We start from the raw sequence: 21529 nt of genomic DNA, 5'->3' as shown, positions 1-21529 counted from the left end.
ATGTCAAGTGAATGATGCTCCTATGTTTTGATTTATTATATCTGTAAAAACAATATGGATCTTTATGACCATTCCATTTTTTAATTAATTTTTACATTAGGCAGGTTGACGTTGTATACTTCCAACTGACAAATATCGGATGGTGATGTAGACGCTTATATACAAGATTACATTCGTCGTATTACTTCAATAGTTTTGTATTTACTAAAGGTTTATACGCCGTATATAATATGATGGACAGTGTGTGTGTGTGTGTGTGTGTGTGTGTGTGTGTGATTTGGATGTTAAAGTAGCTTTAACAATTTGTCAGTCATATCGCTACGATATCTGCAGTGTGGCAGTTCATATTGATGTCTAGAGCTGGGACATCATGCCGCAGACATGTAGCATGATGTCCCACCCAGTCACAATATCTTGATACCATGCCGACCAGGCCTAACACTAGCATCTTAATGCTGACGGCCAAGCGAGGCAGCCGCTAGTTCAATTTTTTATGTCTTTCGTATGACTCGGCCGGGGTTCGATCCCGCGACCTCACGCATCCGAGCTGGACGCTGTAACCAATTAGGCCGCCGTAGCGGTCTTAAATGAATATTAATAAAAACGAAATATGTATGCATTGTAAATCTACATTTGTAGAAGCCGTAAAAAATGTCTTTCATCGCAAGTAAGCTCTGCAGAATCTATACATGATCCTTGCTTCTTTGATTAAAATCAAATATCGACCGATAAGTAGTACAATATAGAAATAGATACAATCATTGATGCATACAAATATAAATCCTGGTTGCTATTTTACAAAACAAAAAAATTTGATAATTTGAGGTGAAAATGCAGCGATCTCCATAGTCTCACACTAGTAATACAAGACCCCCTCCCTCTCTCTCTCTCTCTCTCTCTCTTTCTCTGGCGTGCGCGAGCAAAAAACCCAACACATTAGCACACACAAAAAAGTGCCATCTGCAGGCTTTCTTCGAGACCGCGACGAATCTACATCGTCGGAAGTAGTGAATGGGATACTCTACGGACAATGGGATATTAATGTTAAATTTGGTCGTTTATACCCTACGGACAAGCAGAATTTAACATAGGTGGGATACTCTACGGACAAGGGAAATTTAACATAGGGAATGTATAGCGACACTGGATTGGGATTGTCTACGGACAATATGAATGGGAGAGGGGTGACGTCACGGTACTGGACATCGGGGAAACAATGACAACAATGTTGCAAGGGGCTGATCTCAATCGGGCAGAACAGTGTAACAAGGAGCTGACCTGAATACGCTTTACTCTAGGGACAACTAGAGATGTAGACACAGAGAGAGGATTAGAGATAAAGACAAAGACATAGACATACGTAGATTTATGGACATAAATCTATCAAACAAACAATAATTCAACCGACTAAAATAATTTAGGCAAGATAGAATATGCATATTTTCTAGACAGTTAAGGACCCTGAAAAAAGTGTTTAGATTTTGTTTTTTAAAACCATCTCCTCCTCAAACTTCGTCTGACAACTGGACCGTATATTAAGACTTGCTTCAGGCAGTCTTGTCTCTCCACATAGATCCTTCGTTTCCAAAGGTGAATGGAATGAAGTGAACCGCGGTTATTTATAGTGGAAGAACGGATCGAAAAGGATTGAGTTCTTTTACCAATCCTAACACACGTTACAAAATTCATTAAGAGTGCGGAGTCTGTCTTCCAATCCGAAGAGAGCTGTGTTACGTGTTTAGGCTCCTTTAAACAGTAGCAAGAAAAAAGTGAAGACAACATGCTTTGTAAAATTGAACAAATAAATTATTTCACTAGAAAAACAAGATAAAAATGAGAAAAAGAACTTATGGTTTTAAGAATCAAATCCAAATCCAAAAATAATCCAAGAATAATCCAAGAATTAAAAAATAGAAGTCATATTAATAAAATTTTCTAATGAATCTGAGTTCGAGTCCCGACGAAATCCAAAATGGAAGGTGATGACGTATGCAGTGGTCAGTGTAGTATAGATGTGTCAACAGTTCTTTGTTGAACCACAGAAAATAATATTTGATTGTTTGAATTTTGCAAATTTCGATAACTGTCTTTGTCAAAGAATTAATTTTGAGCACAAGCGTTCCAGGGAAAAATAATCTCTTAGAATCCAAATAATTTGAAGAACAATTTTAAAAGTAAACTCAAACTGGTCACAACAAAAACACTTTGACGTTTCAAGTGTTTAAAATCCAACTGAGATTATTTCTCAAAACATGACTATTAAATCTGGCTAATGTGCAAAAACACGTACGGATGTGGGTCAATGCACTGGGAAACCCTAATTGATAGGTGTTATTTGTCACGTACTTCCGGTATGGCCTTGACTAAAACGAATGATTTTTTAGGCTGGAAAAGAATTATAACAAATGTATAAAAAGCTGTTTATAAAGAACCCATACTGATTCTCAATCAAGGTCAGAAATTAGGTCCGCATAATATACACATTTTCTAATTAGTGTTTACGAAAAACTGAACTGAATTTCTGGAAAACGGATTTCTGCGTGTAATGAAACAGAACAAAATTTAAAACTAATAAACAAACAATAAAATTAAATCAAATATAAATAAAATAAAATATGTATAACAGCTGCCTGTTGCGTCACATTCTCTATATAGGTACACAAGCGTCTTTGCGCAGTAAATCAATGCGACAGAACATGATGGAAACAACGAAGACAATGAATTGGGGTGCACCGGCCATAGGGACGAGCAGTGATGGCAAAATGGTACAACTATGCTCAATCTGCTAACCTCAAAAGTACACTGAAAATCAGTATTTACAAAATACCATGGAAAATTTGTGCAAGGTCATTTGTCAGCGACGCCTAAAGTTAGAACAGGAAGGATACCGAGTCGGGTACATGTGGGAACATGAGTACGATCACCGATTCCGAATTTAAGCGCATATTTTAAAGTTACAAGATGGTGGACCCTCTGAGCCCGCGGGACAGTTTGTATGGAGGACGGACGAATACCACCTGTTTGCCCTACCACGCCGACAAGGAAAAAGGAGATGAAATCAAATACTTGGACGTGTATTCTCCGAGTTAAACACCCCAATCCCGTCCACGTTTCCACTACGCCTAATATACCAACGCTAGTGATTTCTACCAAATCATCGACTGTAGCAGGTCCAGAAGTAGATATTGGCCATGGCAAAGAGATAAGGCAGTTAAAGCTCATTACTTAAAATAAAAAACACTATCCTTTTCTGGGCCACCCATCTCTCTCGAAAATAAACTACGAAATGCCTTCCAAAATCGAGTAAAACTCAAATCCTTTTTTTCCCCATGACGTTCGTGTAGGTCCTTATGATTATACAAATCAAAACCAAGAGATACTTGTTTCTTTCTGGGATATTCTCTGCTACAAATTACAATCCAATTTCACAACACATCACCTTAAAACGTTCATTAACTTCTTTTCTTTCACTCTCTCCTAGTTTCGCATTTCTTCACTTTCAGTTTTATTTTCCTCCTCTTTTTCCTCACATTTAGGGGCCCCGAGTGGCCGAGTGGTCTAAAGCGCTCTCCGTTACGGATCACTGCCATCTCACCTCTGTTTGCGTGGGTTCGAGTCTAGGATTCGGCTAATGTGGATATGTGGGAAAGCTTGCCATTAGCTTCTCGTGGGTCGGTGGTTCTTCCTGGGGTTTTCCCGTGTTCTTCCTCCACCATTAATACTGGCCGCCATGCATAGCCTATCGTGTGCTGAAAAATGGCGTTAAACCCCACAAGAAAAAAGAACTTCCTCACTTTCTTCTTGTCTCCTTTACTTCTCTTTCTTCACAAGTATGGGTTCTTCTTCATTTTCGGAGGTTAGCTCTTTTTCATATTCGGAACCCCTCTTCACTGCTCCAGTTGCTTCTTGGATCGGTTTTTTTTTCTCTTAGGGCAGTCTGAAGACCAATGTCCTTTTTCTTGATAATGATGACAGGTATCTCGACCTTTGTCTCTTTTAATGCTTATCTTGCTTTAACGCTGTGGACACTCTAAAGACCAATGCCCTTTCTTCTGACAGATATAGCAAGTATCTTGACTTTTATCTCGAAAGGAAGAGGAGTAGTCCGTCGGCTTCTTTGAAGAAAATCTTCGTTTGACACCCCGCAAAGCTCTGATCAGAAGACACATACACTTTATATATGGAAGACACTGGCTTTACATTTATATACAGGAGACCATGATGTTTAAACTTTAGTCATTTCACATCTTGCAAACAAGATGAAACAATCACATCATTTCGTGAAGAAAGGAGAAGAAAGTGAAAAGCAAAAACATGACCTCTCGCCACGCACGGTAGCTGAAGTCTTGGCTCAGATCCATGTCAGCGATTTTGAAGATGACAAGAGTGAGCCAGAATTCAAACCCAGAGAGTCAGAGTCAAAATAACGCCACCATCAGTAACCCCTGAAAACGACTAACACATTCGAGAGACGCATAAACGATCCTCTAGAAAGGTTATAACCACAGCCTACTCGTACACGGTGAAGTTTACAGATTTCAAGTCAGATGTACCGCTGGAGATGAACTACTTGGCCATTCCTTTGAGTCGGAAGCCTAACACATCTGGAATGATATAAATGACTAAATATTATTTTTCCGCACTTGTTCAATACCGAAGTTAATCATCACGCCGTTCTACCACATTTGCCTGATGCTCACTACCACGACCTCGACAACATGCGCTTTGAACAACAAGAAGCTTTCTACGCTTGGTACCACACACACACCTCGGACCCGTCGACTTTCAGGAAGACAAGTTAAAGTATTGTCGTTCGAACTTAGACATTTTACGGCTGTGGAACATGAGGGCGGTACCTTTAACTGTACACGAGAGACACGTTCTGTTAAAAGCCTTGCGCTTTCATCTCGATAATTCTCTACCTCTACGGAAAAAATATTCGTCAACTTTTAGTCAATGAGGATGTTTACGAAGATGTGTGTATATAATGTGACTTACTCCCTCACTGACAAGATATACGTAACTGGAAAATTGATTGGTGGACAAAAGACTTGGCAAACTATGCCAAAGATTTGTAATCATAAATTGAAACGTTCAGTGAAAAAAGTAACGTTTAAACCTGTGTTTAGTCCGATTTAGTCCGTTGCAAAACCCTCAAAGTCGAGTGATGCCTGCCATGAAAATGATACGAGGGACCGAGAATCAGTGACGATACATTCCACCACTATAAAAAGACGTAGGGCAAACGATGGGTATTAGTGTTTTTGAGCTCCTGAACGTAAAAGAAAGATGTCACGTACCAGAAGTGCACATCACCACCATCGTCGTTCTCCTGTCAAGAAAGGAAAAAGAAAAAGAAAACGACAGTCTCGTCGTTTGACCCTGCATCCAAGAAAAGACCCTTGTGTCCAAAGAAAACGAGGAGTAACCAAACGGGATGTTCGTTTAGCAATATAAATAAAAACGTCGTCAAATTTGTGACGAAGCGATAGTCAAAGAGTTCGTCAAAAAGATTTGTCACAACCCCTTTCGACCTACTTTCAAAAATAATCTACCAAAAATAAGATAAAATAGCGTGTGCCAAGTCATCGACGTCAGTGTATTTTTTATTTGTGCTCCGCAACAAACAAAGATGTCACCCGCCAGAAGCCATCCCTCTTTTTATACCAAAAGGAAAGAAAAAGAAAGGACTTCCCCCTCGTTTAGCCAAACACTGGGACATAATGTCAGTTATGTCCAGAGCAGATTCACCCATGCGAAAATAATACATTCAAACTGCCTCCATTGACGTCGTAAATACCGTGTGAAACCTTTTCCTGAATGCCTTGAAAGGAACGATACCTTTATCTCAACAATAGAAAATGCCGATCCGTGAAGAAGAAATATTTTGACAAAACACGGAGGATTTGAGCAGCTATTGTTAGCACAATTGCGGAGATTAACATTTGGAACATTGATTACAGGACTCATGATGGAAGCTGCTTCACAAGGGATAGGTAAACATTTAAAAAGATGAAGAAGATAAAAGGGGCCTCTGGGTCAAAAGATTTCAGACGTGACCTTTGAAACCTGTTGGAAGGAGGAAAGCTGAATTTAGACCCTTACAAACGATGGATGAAATTCCAACGTTGGCAAGAACAACGGAGCCCGCATTTACCTCCCAATCCTCATTTTACATAGATGTTCCAGTTGCACCACGAATTGCAGTCGTTGATGGATCTCAGCGATTTGTCAGAAACGGAAAAGTAGTAGCGGTACGGTCAAGTGTTGCATCAACTCTTTCACCAGAAAGCTTTAGACGAAACAGTTAGACCAATTCTGAAAGATTTTAAGACCCTGATGAAAAGTCCATCAGCACCACGACCTACAGAGACCAAGACAGACGCAGCCCCACGGATGCCTGTGGTAGAAAAGGCTCGATACACCGTCCGCGGATCCAATCCCTAGTAAGGTTACAGCGTCCTTGTTGACCACTTACCCAACATCCCAACAAAAACAACTCAAAGCTTCAGTTGCAAAGATGGTGTTCACTCTTCCTTTGACATAAATGAAAAGGAAAGAAAGGAATCCAGAAATGAAAAGAGAAAGCAAGACAAAAACCATCACATTGCTGCCACCACCACTTCTCCCAACGTCTACTCGACTCAAAAGTGTCCGTATACCTCAAGTGCAAGGATGGTTACAAGAACAAACCACGTACATCTTACACAAACCCATTCAACAAAACCTTTGTGGAAATATTTTACGCATCAACACATCGACGTCTTACCGCAACTGATCAAAGCTTACAATCAATCATACAATTGGAGTATCGGATGCTTCCCAGAAGACGTGACTCCCGACAACGAAGTGGCCGTCTTTGAGCAGCTGTTTGGCTGTCCCCATGAAAGATGAAGTGTCGATCAAATGCACTTTCGACAGAAGTTACTTGCCCAACTGGACCACCGAATTATTTCGTGTCACTGGAAGAGTGAGCGGTCGTCATCCTGCATTCTATAAATTGGAAGATATGAACGGGGAAGTGTTCGAAGTAATTTTTTACTTGCCTGCGTTACCACGAGCGACCAAAAAAAGACGAAGTACACGACATCGAAAACATCCTCGATCAAAGAACCCGTCAAGTGAGAAACCGACGTGTCAAAGAAGTCAAAGTACGTTGGAAAGTATATCTTCCCACTTTTGATTCTTGGATCGACGTTTCTCAAGTCATCAACTATAAAACAAAGTGACCATCATGCCCTTCAACTCAGCCCCTACAACGACAGTGACCACGCCTTCTCCAAGTTTTTCTCTTGAATATCTTCAAAAGCAACCCTTGTAGGTGTGGTGTGGAGAACGTGTGCCTAAAACGCAAATCGTCTTTTTCTGCCACATCTTTGTGGTATATTGTATCATCGGTGCTGCCATTGGCAATTTGAGCTTATAACAAGGAGACAAACAATTGTGGTCCATTTTACTGAGCATTTCTATCGGTTACCTACACCCCAATCCTTCCCTCAAATACTCTAACGGTAAAAACGGGAGTCTTGCGACTAACTTCAGTCACCCTTTTAAGAGTCACAACAACAATGACCCTCTTTTGGACACACTCCTCTGACATCGTGTGACCCCTCGGACAACAGAACTCTGGAATAATGCATAACCAATTTTAGTTAACTTTAGCCAGTGGCAGTTCCAAAGATATATTTCCCCACAATACCGTGTACTGTTTCACTGCCAAATTACCTCAGGCCATCCAATTGGGTCACGAAGCCCCTTGGGAAATGGCTTTCGTCGAAATGATTCACCCTAAACAAATAAAATCATTACTGAAAGTCAAAACACTTTTGAGATCGAAGTTCCGAACGACAAATGCAACAATACTGGAATAAAAACGAAACTGTGGATGCCTGTATGAAACACCCAGTGTCTCCCGAAACTTCACGGTACATCTACATGTTGTTAATTTCTGCAGGCTATTATTTTAACGGTCGACATCTGATGGACACGAGTGCTTCCTAATTCAATGCTTTGTTTGTTTGGTAAAACCTTGGACAAAACGAAACGAAGTGCCACCTTCGAGTACCATAAAGTGGTTCGTCGCCTACTGATGAAGTTTTCGGATGCCAAAAACCTTGTTCATTACATTTTGTCCTGAATCGTTCGACATTTTAGGTGGAGACCTCAAGATGGTCAAGGGTCTACTCATACCTCCCATCACCAACAACTTGAGTTTTGCGAAGTGTTTTCGTCACCCTTTAGAACTGATTCAAAAATTAAATTTAATCTTTGTGTACTCTAACGTGGTGGAGTACAACGTGGCGGGATACACATACGTACCGTTACTGCGAGTCATTCCTTTCAAAGCAGATTCTGCCACAACCAATGACGAGGAAGGTGAAAACACCTATGACGTTTAACGCGAATTCTTACATCCTTGCTACTTACCCGTCAGTAAGTCGTATTTAGACACTGTCAACATATGTATGAACAGAGGTCTGGGACAAAATATTCCATTCTCCAAAGGGAAAGTCACAGTGAAACTACATTTTCGAAAACGATCCTCTGACGAAGTGTAAGTCATGTATCCTGTGTACCGAGAAGTCAATCGACATCAAGGACATCGTTTACGAGATATGTTGAAATCAATGCTTCGTTCAGCGGCTCCTGTTTTGAAACCGATGGTGACACGAGGATTGCACGCCTTCAAAGATGCCGCTTTGACGCAGGGCAAAGATTTTCTCCGTAATGTCTTCATCGACAAAGAAAAACCCAAAGTAGCCTTATTAAGAGCAGGCAAAAATGTCTTGCTTCAAACTGAAAAATACATTTTGGGCCAACGAGAAACTCCTATAAATGCACTGGACGCTGCCCAGTCAGGTACTCCTGCTTCCCTGACACCACAACAACACAATGCATAAATAGACGACGAAGACACACCTCCAGAGGACTTCACACACAGAGCTAGAAAGACCAAGAAAAGAAGACCCGTCAAAAAAATATATGATTTTGATTATTAAACAGCAAAATGATGCTCAGAGACTCTTGCGAATGTTCCGAAATGGATCTGTTTGCCATGCCACCCCTTATAATGACGATGCAATAAACCCAATCGGTATAATTTCATCCCATCTCCTCACTGACAACGTCAGCCCCCTTCGAATTTGAAATCAAAGGACAGCCCGAAGATTGCATCGATATGAATAGCAGTTACTTGTACCTGAAAGTCAAAGTGATAAAAAATGACGACACCGCTCCGGGAGCCAATGCTATAGTAGCTCCCGTCAACCGTTTCATGCATTCCTTGTTCAGCGAAGTGGATTTGCACTTGAATAACAAATTGGTCAGCAGGATTAGTTACCCTTACCGAGCGTACCTCGAAAATCTCTTGACGTACGGAAAAGGTGCCATGAACACTCATCTGGATGCTTGCGTCGTATGGACAAATTAAACGACACAGTCCGTACAGCAGATGACGATCATCACAATGTGGGCTTTAACGATCGTGGAGAGAAAATCCTGCAAGGACGTAGTTTAGAACTGATGGATAATTTGCATTTGGACATGTGGTTGCAAGAAAAGTATTTGCGGAATGGACAGGATATCGGCCTGAAACTGAATATCAGTAGTACCGTTTTCTATTTGATGGCTCATGCCAACGAGTACGAAACCATCATCTCAGAAGCCAGACTCTACGTGCGACACATGGAAGTGTTACATACAGTTAGAAATGATACCATCTACACTTTGAGCAGAACGACTGCCAAGTATCCGATAGGACGCGTGGAAGTGAAAACCTTCACCATCGCATCTGGACTCCGATCCAAGATCGAAGATCATTTGTTCCAAGGACAGTTACCGAAACGTTTAATCACTGGTATCGTCAGCAACGAAGCCCTCAACGGAGCCATCACTGGTTGACCAGTAACGATTGCTATGGATGTCAAAACGATCATCCCAGTCAAATTCAGCTCGATAAATGTATGATGATGAGTCAAGAAGAAAAATTGGACGAGTATCTGGATGACGCCTGGGGTCTCATCTCGGAAGAAGTAGTGTTTAATCGTATAATAACTTGCGTGATCATTCCTCCCCTCCACTGACTGCTCTAGAGAGCCATCGCATCGAATCTCTCTATCCACACAGTATGGAGACGAAGTGTAGAGACGATTACTTGACAGAGATTTTCAAGCAAAATGTAACGATTGAATTGATGAATTATCATTACCTGTGAAACAAGATAAAACAAAACAAAATGGATACCTGCGAACTTCTTTACTTTTTGAAAACCAGTTCGCACACCGCTTCTTGAAATCCTGTCGTGTGCGCTAAAGATGAACTTTCTCATCACAAACCTAAAGACCATCAAGCTTTTGTCATCAAGACGGACGACAGTCATATCCCAAGAACCCACTGGGTAGCCGCCTACTTTCCACACGATGCGTGTGTGGAGTATTTTGATTCGTATGGATTACCGCGTTTGTAAGACGACCTCATCGACTTCATAAGAAGAAATGCACAGACGACACGATTCAATATTGTGAAATTACAAATCACATATTCCATGGTGTGTGGACAATATTATGTGTATTTGCTTCATCAACGCAGTCTTGGATATCCCTTAGAAAATTTAGTGACTTATATTGATCGTGGCTCTTCTAGAAACGATCATGAAGTAGATAAATGGTTTTGTGACTATTATGGATATATCTTGTCTTTAGCTCGGAAAGGTAGCGTACATCAATGGCCAAATGACCCACATCAGTGGAAGTCTACCTTGACTTCACAGCGTTGTAACCATGTCAAAAATATGTTGTTTGAAAAACAAATGTGTTGATGTCATATTATAAGTTGATGGTTTTTTGGTTAAATAGAAACGATATCAAAAAGGGTATAGTTGGTTTGTTTTTAAAAACAATTTTATCACTATATATGCTCTTTGACTTATCTCTATCCCTCTACATTAGATGAGCTATAGCGTTTCAACCAAAAACCGTATAGATGTTTTCTATCGCGTTCGCGAATGGGATATATAAAGCCAGGCGAGTTCCAGTCTGTCTATCTTTTGTTGACTCGTCAACTCGTAAAGATGTCTTCCTAATTGGCAAAGCTGAACGAAGCACACGTCCATTTGCATCGTGTATGGAAAATATGATGCCAAAGCCTGAATAAATTGAAAATGTCAGGATGGTGAAAGTGGCACAAGACCTGATAGAATAGGTTTTCCGAGAAGACATAGAAGGGAGCAAGAAGAATGGACCGAGAAGTACAAACTTTAGAAGCAGCAACAGCAACAACAGCAGCAGCCAGACAGAAGCTTTGTGGGCTGTAAAGTAGACACTAAGGAGTTCTCCTTCTCCTTCCGAAGAAGCAGGCCGTATCCCGTATGAAAGCCTGCAACCAGACGGGGACGAAATCCCACGCGTTAACAGGGATTGCCTAAAAACTCTTAACAAAAACAACATCCCTTTTCAGGGCTACCCCAAATATCTAGATAAGAAATACTACTCTATTGCCAAAATGTGTCTGCATTTGTTTGCTGATATGTGAGAGTGATTGTAAGATAGAAGTGTGCCTATAAACACTTCCTTTCCCTTTTTCATGTCAAAAGATAGAAGTGTGGATATACACACGGCGATTCCTGGCAAGTAAGATAGTATGTGTTTGTTTTAGGTTTTTGTGTCTGGATGGTAATAAAGTGTTTGTAGGAAAAAGGTGAACGTGAGTGGTTTTTTTTTAGTTTCGCGCGTTCCATATTTTGATCGTGATGTGGGTGTTGTTAGTTTTTGTGTAAGGTGAGTATTTTCCTTCACGCCCGTGGTTCAGGGATATAAAGCAGGGCGTTCGTCGGTCTGGATACCCATCGTCAACGAGACAACATTGAGGAAGATGAGCAGAATCGCCAAATTACTGGAACTCCAGATGCACCTGGAATATACTCGCCGCCTCCTGGATGAGCTAGCCATGGAGGTAATCCAAAAAGAAGCCATAATTGAAGAGGAAGATTGGAAAAAGTAGAAGAAGAGGAGAAGTAAACGAAAGAAAGGATCATGCCTCATCTCATTCTGAGACATGCTTGTGAGGTCAAGACCAAGAGAAGAGAGAAATTAGAAGATGAAACCCACAGGCCCTTTTCAGAACCTGTCTCGAAAAGATGTCTATTCTCTCTTCTCTAAAACGTTTTAGTTGATTTGTTATGTATGTCTATGTCTCTATGGCTCTAAATCTGTCTCTAACCCTGTTTCTATGTCTATATCTCATTGTTGCCATTGTTTCCCCCATTGTCAAGTACCGTGACGTCACCACTCTCCAAGTTATATTGTCCATAGACAGTCCCAATCCATTGTCACTATACATTCCCTGTTACATTAGTCTTGTCCGTAGAGTATCTCACTCCTGTCAAATTCATATAGTCCCTAGACAGTCCCAATCCATTGTCGCTATACATTCCTTATGTTAAATTCCCCTTGTCCGTAAAGTATCCCATCAATGTTAAAGTCCCATTGTCCGTAGAATGTCCCCCTTCACTACTGTTTTAAAATTGCGATCTTTAAAAAAAATGTGTAAAATGAATTAATTTAGGCCATATTATAACGTACCGCTGTTGTTCTCTTTAAGTTGTATGTTACACTAATGAATTTTGTTTGTTCTTAAATTTCTTTATATCATGTTAAGAAAACGGAATGATGCATCGGTCCGCCACGTAGTGAATGATGCCACGATAACCCAACACCTGAGATTTTATTTTGTGATGAGGCGACTGACCTAAGTTATTTGCCTACCCTGAAACACAACGGCCAACAGGTATTGCTCTTGACATAGATAATGCTGGCTATGTTATTCTTGGACAGTGCAAATTATGAGATATTTTTATAGGAAGGAAAATATCCTTCTTACGGGAAATTTATGTATAACAATTACACAATGTAATACTTCTGGCCGTATCTGCGGCCACGCAAAGCAATATACATTTTCTCTTCTGTGCCGTGTAGAATTCGAATGGAGAGAGAGAGAGAGAGCAGGATGATTTAACGAAGGGCATGAGTTCAAGCCACCGCGGTGACGATGTAGTTTCCGTCTTCACAACTTAATGAAAACCCGAGTTTAATTGTAAAAAAGAACAATATCAATAACCCTTGGTTCTCGCAAACCTATATGGCCATATTCAAACGGAATGTTCCTTACAGTGACATATCACACCGGCGTCTTCAGTATGTGCACAGTTGTGCTGCATCCAATTATGTTTATAGCGCCCACACTGCTCGAGCGAGTTGTAGTTTCTACTACAGTCCATGTCATCCAATTTAATTGGAATATCGCTAGGTCCTGCTCCGAAAACAGCGCCACCAACTGCGACGCCACCTCTTGAGGAAAAAGAAAGTAATATCAGTGTTACCTAAGGAAAAAATAACAAACAAACAAACAAATAAGAAAAGAAATGATAATGTGAACGAAGAAACGAACAAACACCCAAAAACAAGTAAGCAAATCAACAATGAAACGAAGCAAGATTAATGCAATGAGTTTCGATTACACAGTTTTATTCCAGACCTGCATTATGCATGTCTTGCTCTCATTGTCGATGCATTTTCTGTCTGAGCTCTCAAACTATCACATACCCACCCCGCCCTCATCTTCAAAAATTCAATTAAATTTATTTCTTGTTTATAAAATGGCGTAAGATAGTATAGTCACACGAGATATACGAGTAAACGCTGATGTCGTGTGAGAAAGAAGAGGCTGCCTGATGTCAGCAATCTATACAAAAGTACAATATATTACACAGTTTTTATTTAAAGGGATACATTTAACAGTTAATAAAGTGAAATATCAAATGTTTCGGACGCTTATAAAGCATTGTTGAAGATATACATAGCAGCTATACACAAGCGGAGGACACCAGGGTCGCAAGAAAAGAAACAAATAACAACCAAAGAGAGCTGTGTGTTGGCGGTGTCTGACTTAGGGTCATTTCGGCTCTGCTAGTTGGTAGGCCGTTTGAGTTATCTTGATAGCACAAGTGTTGCGTCATCGTTCCCTTAGTTTGGACAAAGGGGCCGAAATGGCGCTCATATGGCTCATCATAAAGGTTTTATTTCTGGCCTGATATGGTCTTGGTCAAAGCAGAAACATGTCCTCACACATCACCAAAGCATACATCCAGACAATCGTGAAAGTGCGATATTCAACGATTGTCGTCACATCAACAAAGCACACATCCAGATAAACACTGATGGGCATCAAACAACGTTTGTGCGTACTAGGTTTGGCAAACTTGAAAGCGAGTGTTATAAACACCCAGCCCTGGTGGGATATATTTATGGGCGCTATTATATTAAAGCACATGCTATGGACAACTGACCTATATCCGAGCATTTTGCAAGCAACCGTGGCATCATCATTATCCCAGCCGTCATCGCAAACGCTACCCCAGCCGTCACCCCTGTTGACCTCCAATCGACCATAGGCGGACCAAACCGTCTTGCTATTCACACCAGCAAGGCGCACTGAGAAAGAAATTAATTAAAAATTGTCATTTTTTGTACAGGTATGGAGATCCGACCCTGAATCGCAATTGTATTGTACCACAAGGCATAATACATTCCGGCCTGCCGATATTGTGTCAGTAGTACATATTTTTTCTTGATTCAGAAGCATATCTATTTAGAAGTTTTATGCAAAGTTAGAAAGCAGTCTTAAATAACTATACTATAGGAATAAATTTGATAACAAACCCTAATTTTCGTCGATTCGTTTTAATCCTTTTAGCTCTGTTTAACCGCCATGCTTACTTATGCTTGGAAACCGTGCTTGTTTGAAAGACACATACAGTTTTCGTGTGTCGAGTTGAGAATACTAATCCTGTGGTCCAGCACGTGTTCAAAGCATCTCCTGCATCGTTACTGGTATTTGATAATTTACACAGATGTCGGTTTAGGCGCCATTAAAATTAAATACGGCAGAACTCAGATGAATATAAATATATCTTTCGCACGTAAATGATGCCATATCGATTAAACAAATATTGCCGATACGTCCGCACAGCTTTTAATGCACCAAAACTGTCATTTGTCATATTATGATAAATTAAACAATGTTTTCCCTAGATCTAAACGAAACGTTTTCATGGACCTGTTCCGTTTAAATGTAGCTTAAAGTAATTAGATTTCGCACACTGAATCATTAATTGTAATGAGAATAGAGGTTAAGGAAAATGATACAAAAAACAAGCTATACATTTGCTTATGGTTGCAGATGAAAACAATGACATCTCAGTCTGACACGAGGGCATGTATGAAAGAGAAGAAAACGAAGAATTTAAGTTTAATTTAGAAAAATACCTATCTACGTTTTGAAAGGGTTTATAAGGAAACAAATCTTTGTAGTTTTATTAATTGTAAAAAGTCAGAATTTATTATCCAGCGTATGACTGCTCTGAACATAATGATGTTTCAGTATTTTATGTTTAGCTTTGAACGATTTATGAAGTTTTGCTCATGTTTTCTTACTTCTTTTGTGTTCATATTCTTGTCTTATTTGTAAAAAAAATTCTCATGAATTCATTATTCTCCCCATAAAACACAACAAGTGTTTGAGGATGGAAATAAAAAATGTATTGAATTCAATTGACAATTCGAAAAATCGATTTCGATTATCTCCAGCTTATCAAAAATGATTCGGGCAACTGAGGCCCTTATAAATAATAACCATGAAATCTTCAATTATTGTATATATGCTCTTATAAATAATAATCATGAAATCTTCAATTATTGTATATATGCTCTTTGTACAATCTATAGCTTGAATACGACCCTATGGTCCTAAACCAAGTTACAGGAAAGAATGAAAACAAACAAGTCTTGTAAAATTAAACAAAAAATGTATTTCTCAGAAACAGAAAGTGACAAATTTAAAATATTTTAGTCTGGTAAATGAATTCCTAAATAGTCCTAAACAACATTATAGCAGAAGTCCAAAAAATAGTGAGTAATCCCAATGTGTTGAAGTGGTATTCTGACTGAAGCTCAGTCTTGTGTTGTTGTGCCAATAGTCTTTATGCATCACACTAATATACTCCAAAATGGCTCTAAATGAATTCACAGTAATTCCAATCCAGTTAATAAATACGAATGTATGAGCACGTTGTAATTCTGATGAATAATTCAATTAAAATAATTAAATAAATCCAATCAGAACTAAATTACTCATCTGAGACTGGAGATTATGCTAGGAGTGATTAATTTTCAGTCAGTTCTCCATTACATAAAAAGCTGCGACGCAGTACAGACAGCAGAATGAGTCTCAACTAAATAATTTCGAAATGACTGTCAACAAGGTTTAGTACTTTAGCAGCTAGCAAAAAAGAAATTAGGTCATCCTGGTTTTTCCGGAAAACCCATGATCTAAATTGAAGGCATCGTCACGTTTACCTAAGTACATCGCACAAACTTCAAAACTATGAATCTGTTTACAAGAATTGCCTCATCTGAAAGTAAGATACCTACACTAATATGAAAATTAGTATTTAATGTGTCATTTACTAAATGGCCCTATCAGTCTGTGATCATGAAAATTAATTACATAATACAGATATACATACCAACTGGCATAACTTGAAGTACTGTGTACATGCTATTTTGTACAATCTATATCTTGGCATAACGTCAAGTATTGTGTACATGCCACTTGGACAATCTATATCTTGGCATAGCGTAAAGTATAGTGTATATGCCATTTTACAATCTATCTTGGCATAACGTCAAGCATTATGTACATGCTATTTGTACAATATATATCTTGGCATAACTTCAAGTGTTGTGTATATGCCATTTGTACAATATATATATTGGCATTACGTCAAGCATTGTGTATATGCTATTTGTAGAATCTATATCACGGCATAACCTCAGATATTGTATAAATGCTATTTGTACAATATATATCTTGGTATAACATCAAGTATTGTTTATATGGCATTTTGTACAATCTATATCTTGGTATAACATCGAGTATTGTGTACGAGCTATTTGTACAATCTATATCTTGGTATAACGTCAAGTATTGTGTAATGCTATTGTGTACAATATATAACTTGGCATAACATCAAGCATTGTGTATAAGCTATTTGCACAATCTATAGCTTGGCAAAACGTCAAGTTTTGTGTACATGCCATTTGTACAGTCTATATTTTGGCATAACATCAAGTACTGTGTAAATAATAGTTGTGTACAATCTATATCTTGGCATAACATCAAGTAGTGTGTACATTCTATTTTGTACGATGTAGATCTTGGCATAACGTCAAGTACTGTGTAAATGTTTTGTGTACAATCTAAATATTGGCAGATGGTCAAATACTGTATACATGTTGTTTGCACCGTCTATATCTTGTCATAACTTTAATTAATTTCATGCCGTCTTCTGTCATTAATTTAGTCAAGTCCTCACTGGAATCGTTTAAAAGCTGCCATTGGTACAAAACATTTGTGGATTCTTATTTTATGGAAATCGCAGGATTTAACAAAAAAAGAGATCGAGAATTTTGAATGATTCTTTATTAAAATGTTGTTGTTTTGTGGTCCTAATGTTTTAGGCTTTAAGGAGAAGCTATTCCTTTACAAGCTCCTTGCCAGTCAAAGTAGACCTAAAGCTAATCTGGTGTTCTATACTAGTGACAACCACAGTTATTAATATTCGTGGAAATATTGTTTGCATATGTAAACTCTATGCAGTAATCATATAAACATACAGAAAGATAGACATTAGCTAACAATACTGCTAGGCTTCAACATATTATGTCCATCAAAAACCAAACAGTGCATATTTTGACTTCTCACTTCAGCTTATGACGTTACTGCCTCTCAAGGAATATTTTACTCGCATATAAAACCTGGTGGGGAAGGAGGTAGCAGGAAACTGGCATAATTTCAATACCCATTGAAATACAAAGCTAATATTTTCGAAACACAAAAGGAAAGTTAACGTCTTCCAACTTCGATTGATATGACCTAGTTTTCTCCTCATCTTAAACAAGATCCAGACATATCTACTGAACAAAATTAGATCGTGAACATTCTGTGTGCGCATTTGTACTCCGAAATATGTGATGTTGTCTAAACAGGTCATACGATTCGTACAGTACAATGTTTAGCATGTCACCATATTTAAATTTAGTAATGACTGAGTCCCTATTATTCAAGAAATATATACGACGAAGGGCGTACGACCGTACATGTAGCCAATGTGCTTCCACGCTCCCCTTGTCGCAAACTCTCCCATAGCTATCAAAATTGTATTAAAGACCTTTGAAAAAGATTTGCACCATAGCTGTTAATTTTTGTATAGTTTAAAAAGTTTATAGTGCCAGCGTGTATCTTAAAAGCTTCTTTGTATATAAAAAGCTATTTTTTGTTGATTCCGAATCCTTCTATAACTGTGTGATATAAAGCTCTCTAAGATAAATTCATTCCAAAATAATGCAAAATACTAGAGCACTACCGAAAATACTTGACTGGAGAGCATTTTTTCTTTTAATTATGAGACTCCAAAAAAACAAAAAAATTAGTTGCTGGGAGCACAAGAACATTTTTGCATGACGAAAACTGCTCACATCATGTTATGTTAGAAGGCGATTATTTGCGTCATTATTTAAAGAGAAATATTTTAGACGAAAATACGAGGAGAAATTTTCAAACGATCGTACTTAAGGCAAGACTTACCTTGTAATTCCCCCCATGAGCAGCGAAAGTGCTGAGAAATTAAAGCAAGGAGAATCAATCCAAAGGAAAACATCATATTCAGTGCAAGATTGAGCTATGCATCGAGGGTCACGGCTCTTATGAATATAAGACTTATGTTCTATTCTTCCTGGTTAAAGATCAAGTGATTACATACGTTAAGGGCAAAGATCGTATGCTTTTTGCCTGAATGGTGTTTTAAAGTGGAGATATAATTACTGACTTTACTAACAATTGAATACTTTGGCTTTTAAAGTTACATTATTATCACATTTAATACTGGAACACTTCTGAAAAGACAATAGAAGAAATACAAAAACAGAAATATCAGGCTGCATTATTGTTTATCACTCTCATTTTGCTATTTTCAAACTGAGATGTAATTGTGCATTCGTTTTAAAGTTATCAGTGAGTCCGTCCTATGCCAACTGTTAATCCATGAAAACCGTATTTTTGTTTCGTTCATGTCAGGAAAAGACAGAATGTTTTTCTCTTCGCTTAACATTTAAGAAATATAGCTTTGCATAGACCTATTCAGCCTGTACTAAACTGAAAGTAATTAAATTTCAAATCATTAATTATCAGGGAATTGGAGCAAAAGGAAATTAAAAGAAAGAACATTAGATGACTGATGGAGATAAAACCACATATCTTAGTATAACATAGAAGTTTGATGAACGACACAAAGAAAAAGTAACATCCGATTAAAAAGAACGTTGCTTGTGAAACATTGAGCTACCTTAAAAAAGATGTAATTGATTGCAAACGTTTTTCTTTATAGTTATCTTATATTGTGTACTGTCAGCATTTATATTTTACAGTAATTTGTTAAAGCATTTTTTCTCTGGCATTCATTGTTCTCATCATATAGCACAATGCATGTTACGAGGATAAAATTGGCAAATCTAATTAACATAATTGATAATTCAAGATATCAGTTATTGATTATCGACTGGCTCCAATTTATCGGTGTTTTTCAGAACAATGACAGGTAACTAAGGAGTTTAGGAACATGTTAAAAATGTCAAAATAGTACATGTATACATTCTTCTTTGTACAATCTATGGCTTGGCATTAACGTAAAGAAATGTCCTGCTATATTTCTCCCAGATTGTCGAATCCTCTCTGGATTCTTTTGAGAACTGTCTTTGATTACAAACATTGTGTTGATTCTTAAAATAGTGTGTGCACTGGATTGTTCTCTTCTATGTTATTTATTTAGCTTAAATATTTATTAGATGCAAAGAAATCCCAGTGCTTGCTACGATGCTATAAATGTGTGATGTTTTTAAAGCATGAATTTTCATATCATGCATAGAAGTTGGTAAAGAAATCTTCCGAACATTCATCTGCGACAAAGTACCTCCTCCCCTTGCATCCTAGAGCTCGGAATACATTGCATAGAACCAATTAGATAAACTCAATTACTTACAGACATCTATCAGTATTGCATGCTATTATTAACGAGAGCCGTGACATCGCGTCTCTCTCTCTCTCTCCATTTCATGGATACACTCAAAATATCGAATGACCATAAAATTTGCTTGCATTTCCGACACCGTTGTGTAAAATAATAGATTAAAATGGAGACAAACATTCATACTTATAATTGTATTGTTATTAAGGATATACAATATATGAATTTAAAAAAAGGATATTTTTTAAACAAATGTATGTAGTGCATTGGCATTAAGGCCATTAGGATAAAAAGTACCTCTTTTGTAATAGCGCTACTGAAGGAAGTACTTTCTCTTATATTTTCATGTTATTATTATATTGGGCAATGACATCGCGTGTCCGTCTCTATCTGTCTGTCTGTATGTCTCTCTCTCTCTCCACTTCGCTTCTGAAAGAAGTACTTTCTCTTTTGTAATAGACACCGGTGCTCTCAATGTGCAAACATAAGAGAAAGTACTTCTTTCAGTAGCGCTAATACGAAAAAGGTATTTTTCTCTACGTGATAACACTAACTGCATATCAACTGATGTGATTTATTTGACAAACTGTAAAAATGTAGCATGCAATATGTTGGATAAACACTTCAACAAGCTTCTAAGAGAACGAATAATCATCGCTTTCATATAAAAAATTATAGAGATTCTCAGTTTTACTCTAATATTTCAACACACTTTAACAACAATAATCACACTCTACTTGATTTTTCTTTCATGCCAATAGATATTGTGCATGGTGACATGAATAGACGCATACAAGAAACTTATTGGATTCATAAGTTAGATACCTTGTATCCTAATGGCCTTAATGCCAATGCACTATATAAAATTGTATATTTTCTTTTAGATTGATATATTGAATATCCTTTATAACAATATAATTATATGTATGACTGTTTTTCTCTATTTCATTCTATTATTTTACTGATTAAGGTTACATTAGATATCTTGGTGATATAAAAACACATTCTACGTGTTGGTGTTTTTATTATATATATATATATATATATATATATATATATATATATATATATATATATATATATATATATATATATATATATATATATACAATTGTTATGAATCTGCATATCAGTTATGACGTTAGGTAATGACGTAATTGTTATTTTTTTTAAAAAACGACGTCATCCGTTTTCTTTAAAAACATTCAGTTCCTGAAGAAGCATAAATGCGAAACTAGTTGCACAGAATTTTCGGCGCTTATGTAATTTTTATGTCCCGATACCGTTGTGGAGAGCTCCACTGAATCATAACCTTTAGAGCAATGTAGTATTGTCAATGGTCACACCTCTCAGTATAAATATCAGTGTATGGCAAAGTCAGGTAACAGGTGAGAC

General features: G+C 37.9%; 1 protein-coding gene across 20 annotated transcripts in view; it reads right to left on the bottom strand.

The window, feature by feature from the left end:
* Positions 1-18852, bottom strand: part of LOC149799947 (uncharacterized) — a 120508-nt gene extending 101656 nt beyond the window's left edge. For all 20 annotated transcript variants that reach the window (XM_089959420.1, XM_089959419.1, XM_089959421.1 and 17 more), the window contains exons 1-3: positions 18700-18852; positions 14342-14486; positions 13165-13343 (exon numbers count right to left, since the gene is read on the bottom strand). In XM_089959420.1, the coding sequence (XP_089815546.1) occupies positions 13165-13343; positions 14342-14486; positions 18700-18775 (400 nt within the window). In that variant the 5' untranslated portion in view covers positions 18776-18852. The remainder of the gene's footprint in view (positions 1-13164; positions 13344-14341; positions 14487-18699) is intronic.
* Between the last annotated feature and the right edge of the window lie 2677 nt (positions 18853-21529).

The sequence above is a fragment of the Sinohyriopsis cumingii genome, chromosome 5 (assembly GCF_028554795.1).
Source record: "Sinohyriopsis cumingii isolate HCF-2022 chromosome 5, ASM2855479v2, whole genome shotgun sequence".
Classification (NCBI taxonomy): Eukaryota; Metazoa; Mollusca; class Bivalvia; order Unionida; family Unionidae; genus Sinohyriopsis; species Sinohyriopsis cumingii.
This window is presented reverse-complemented; position numbering and strand designations above follow the sequence as displayed.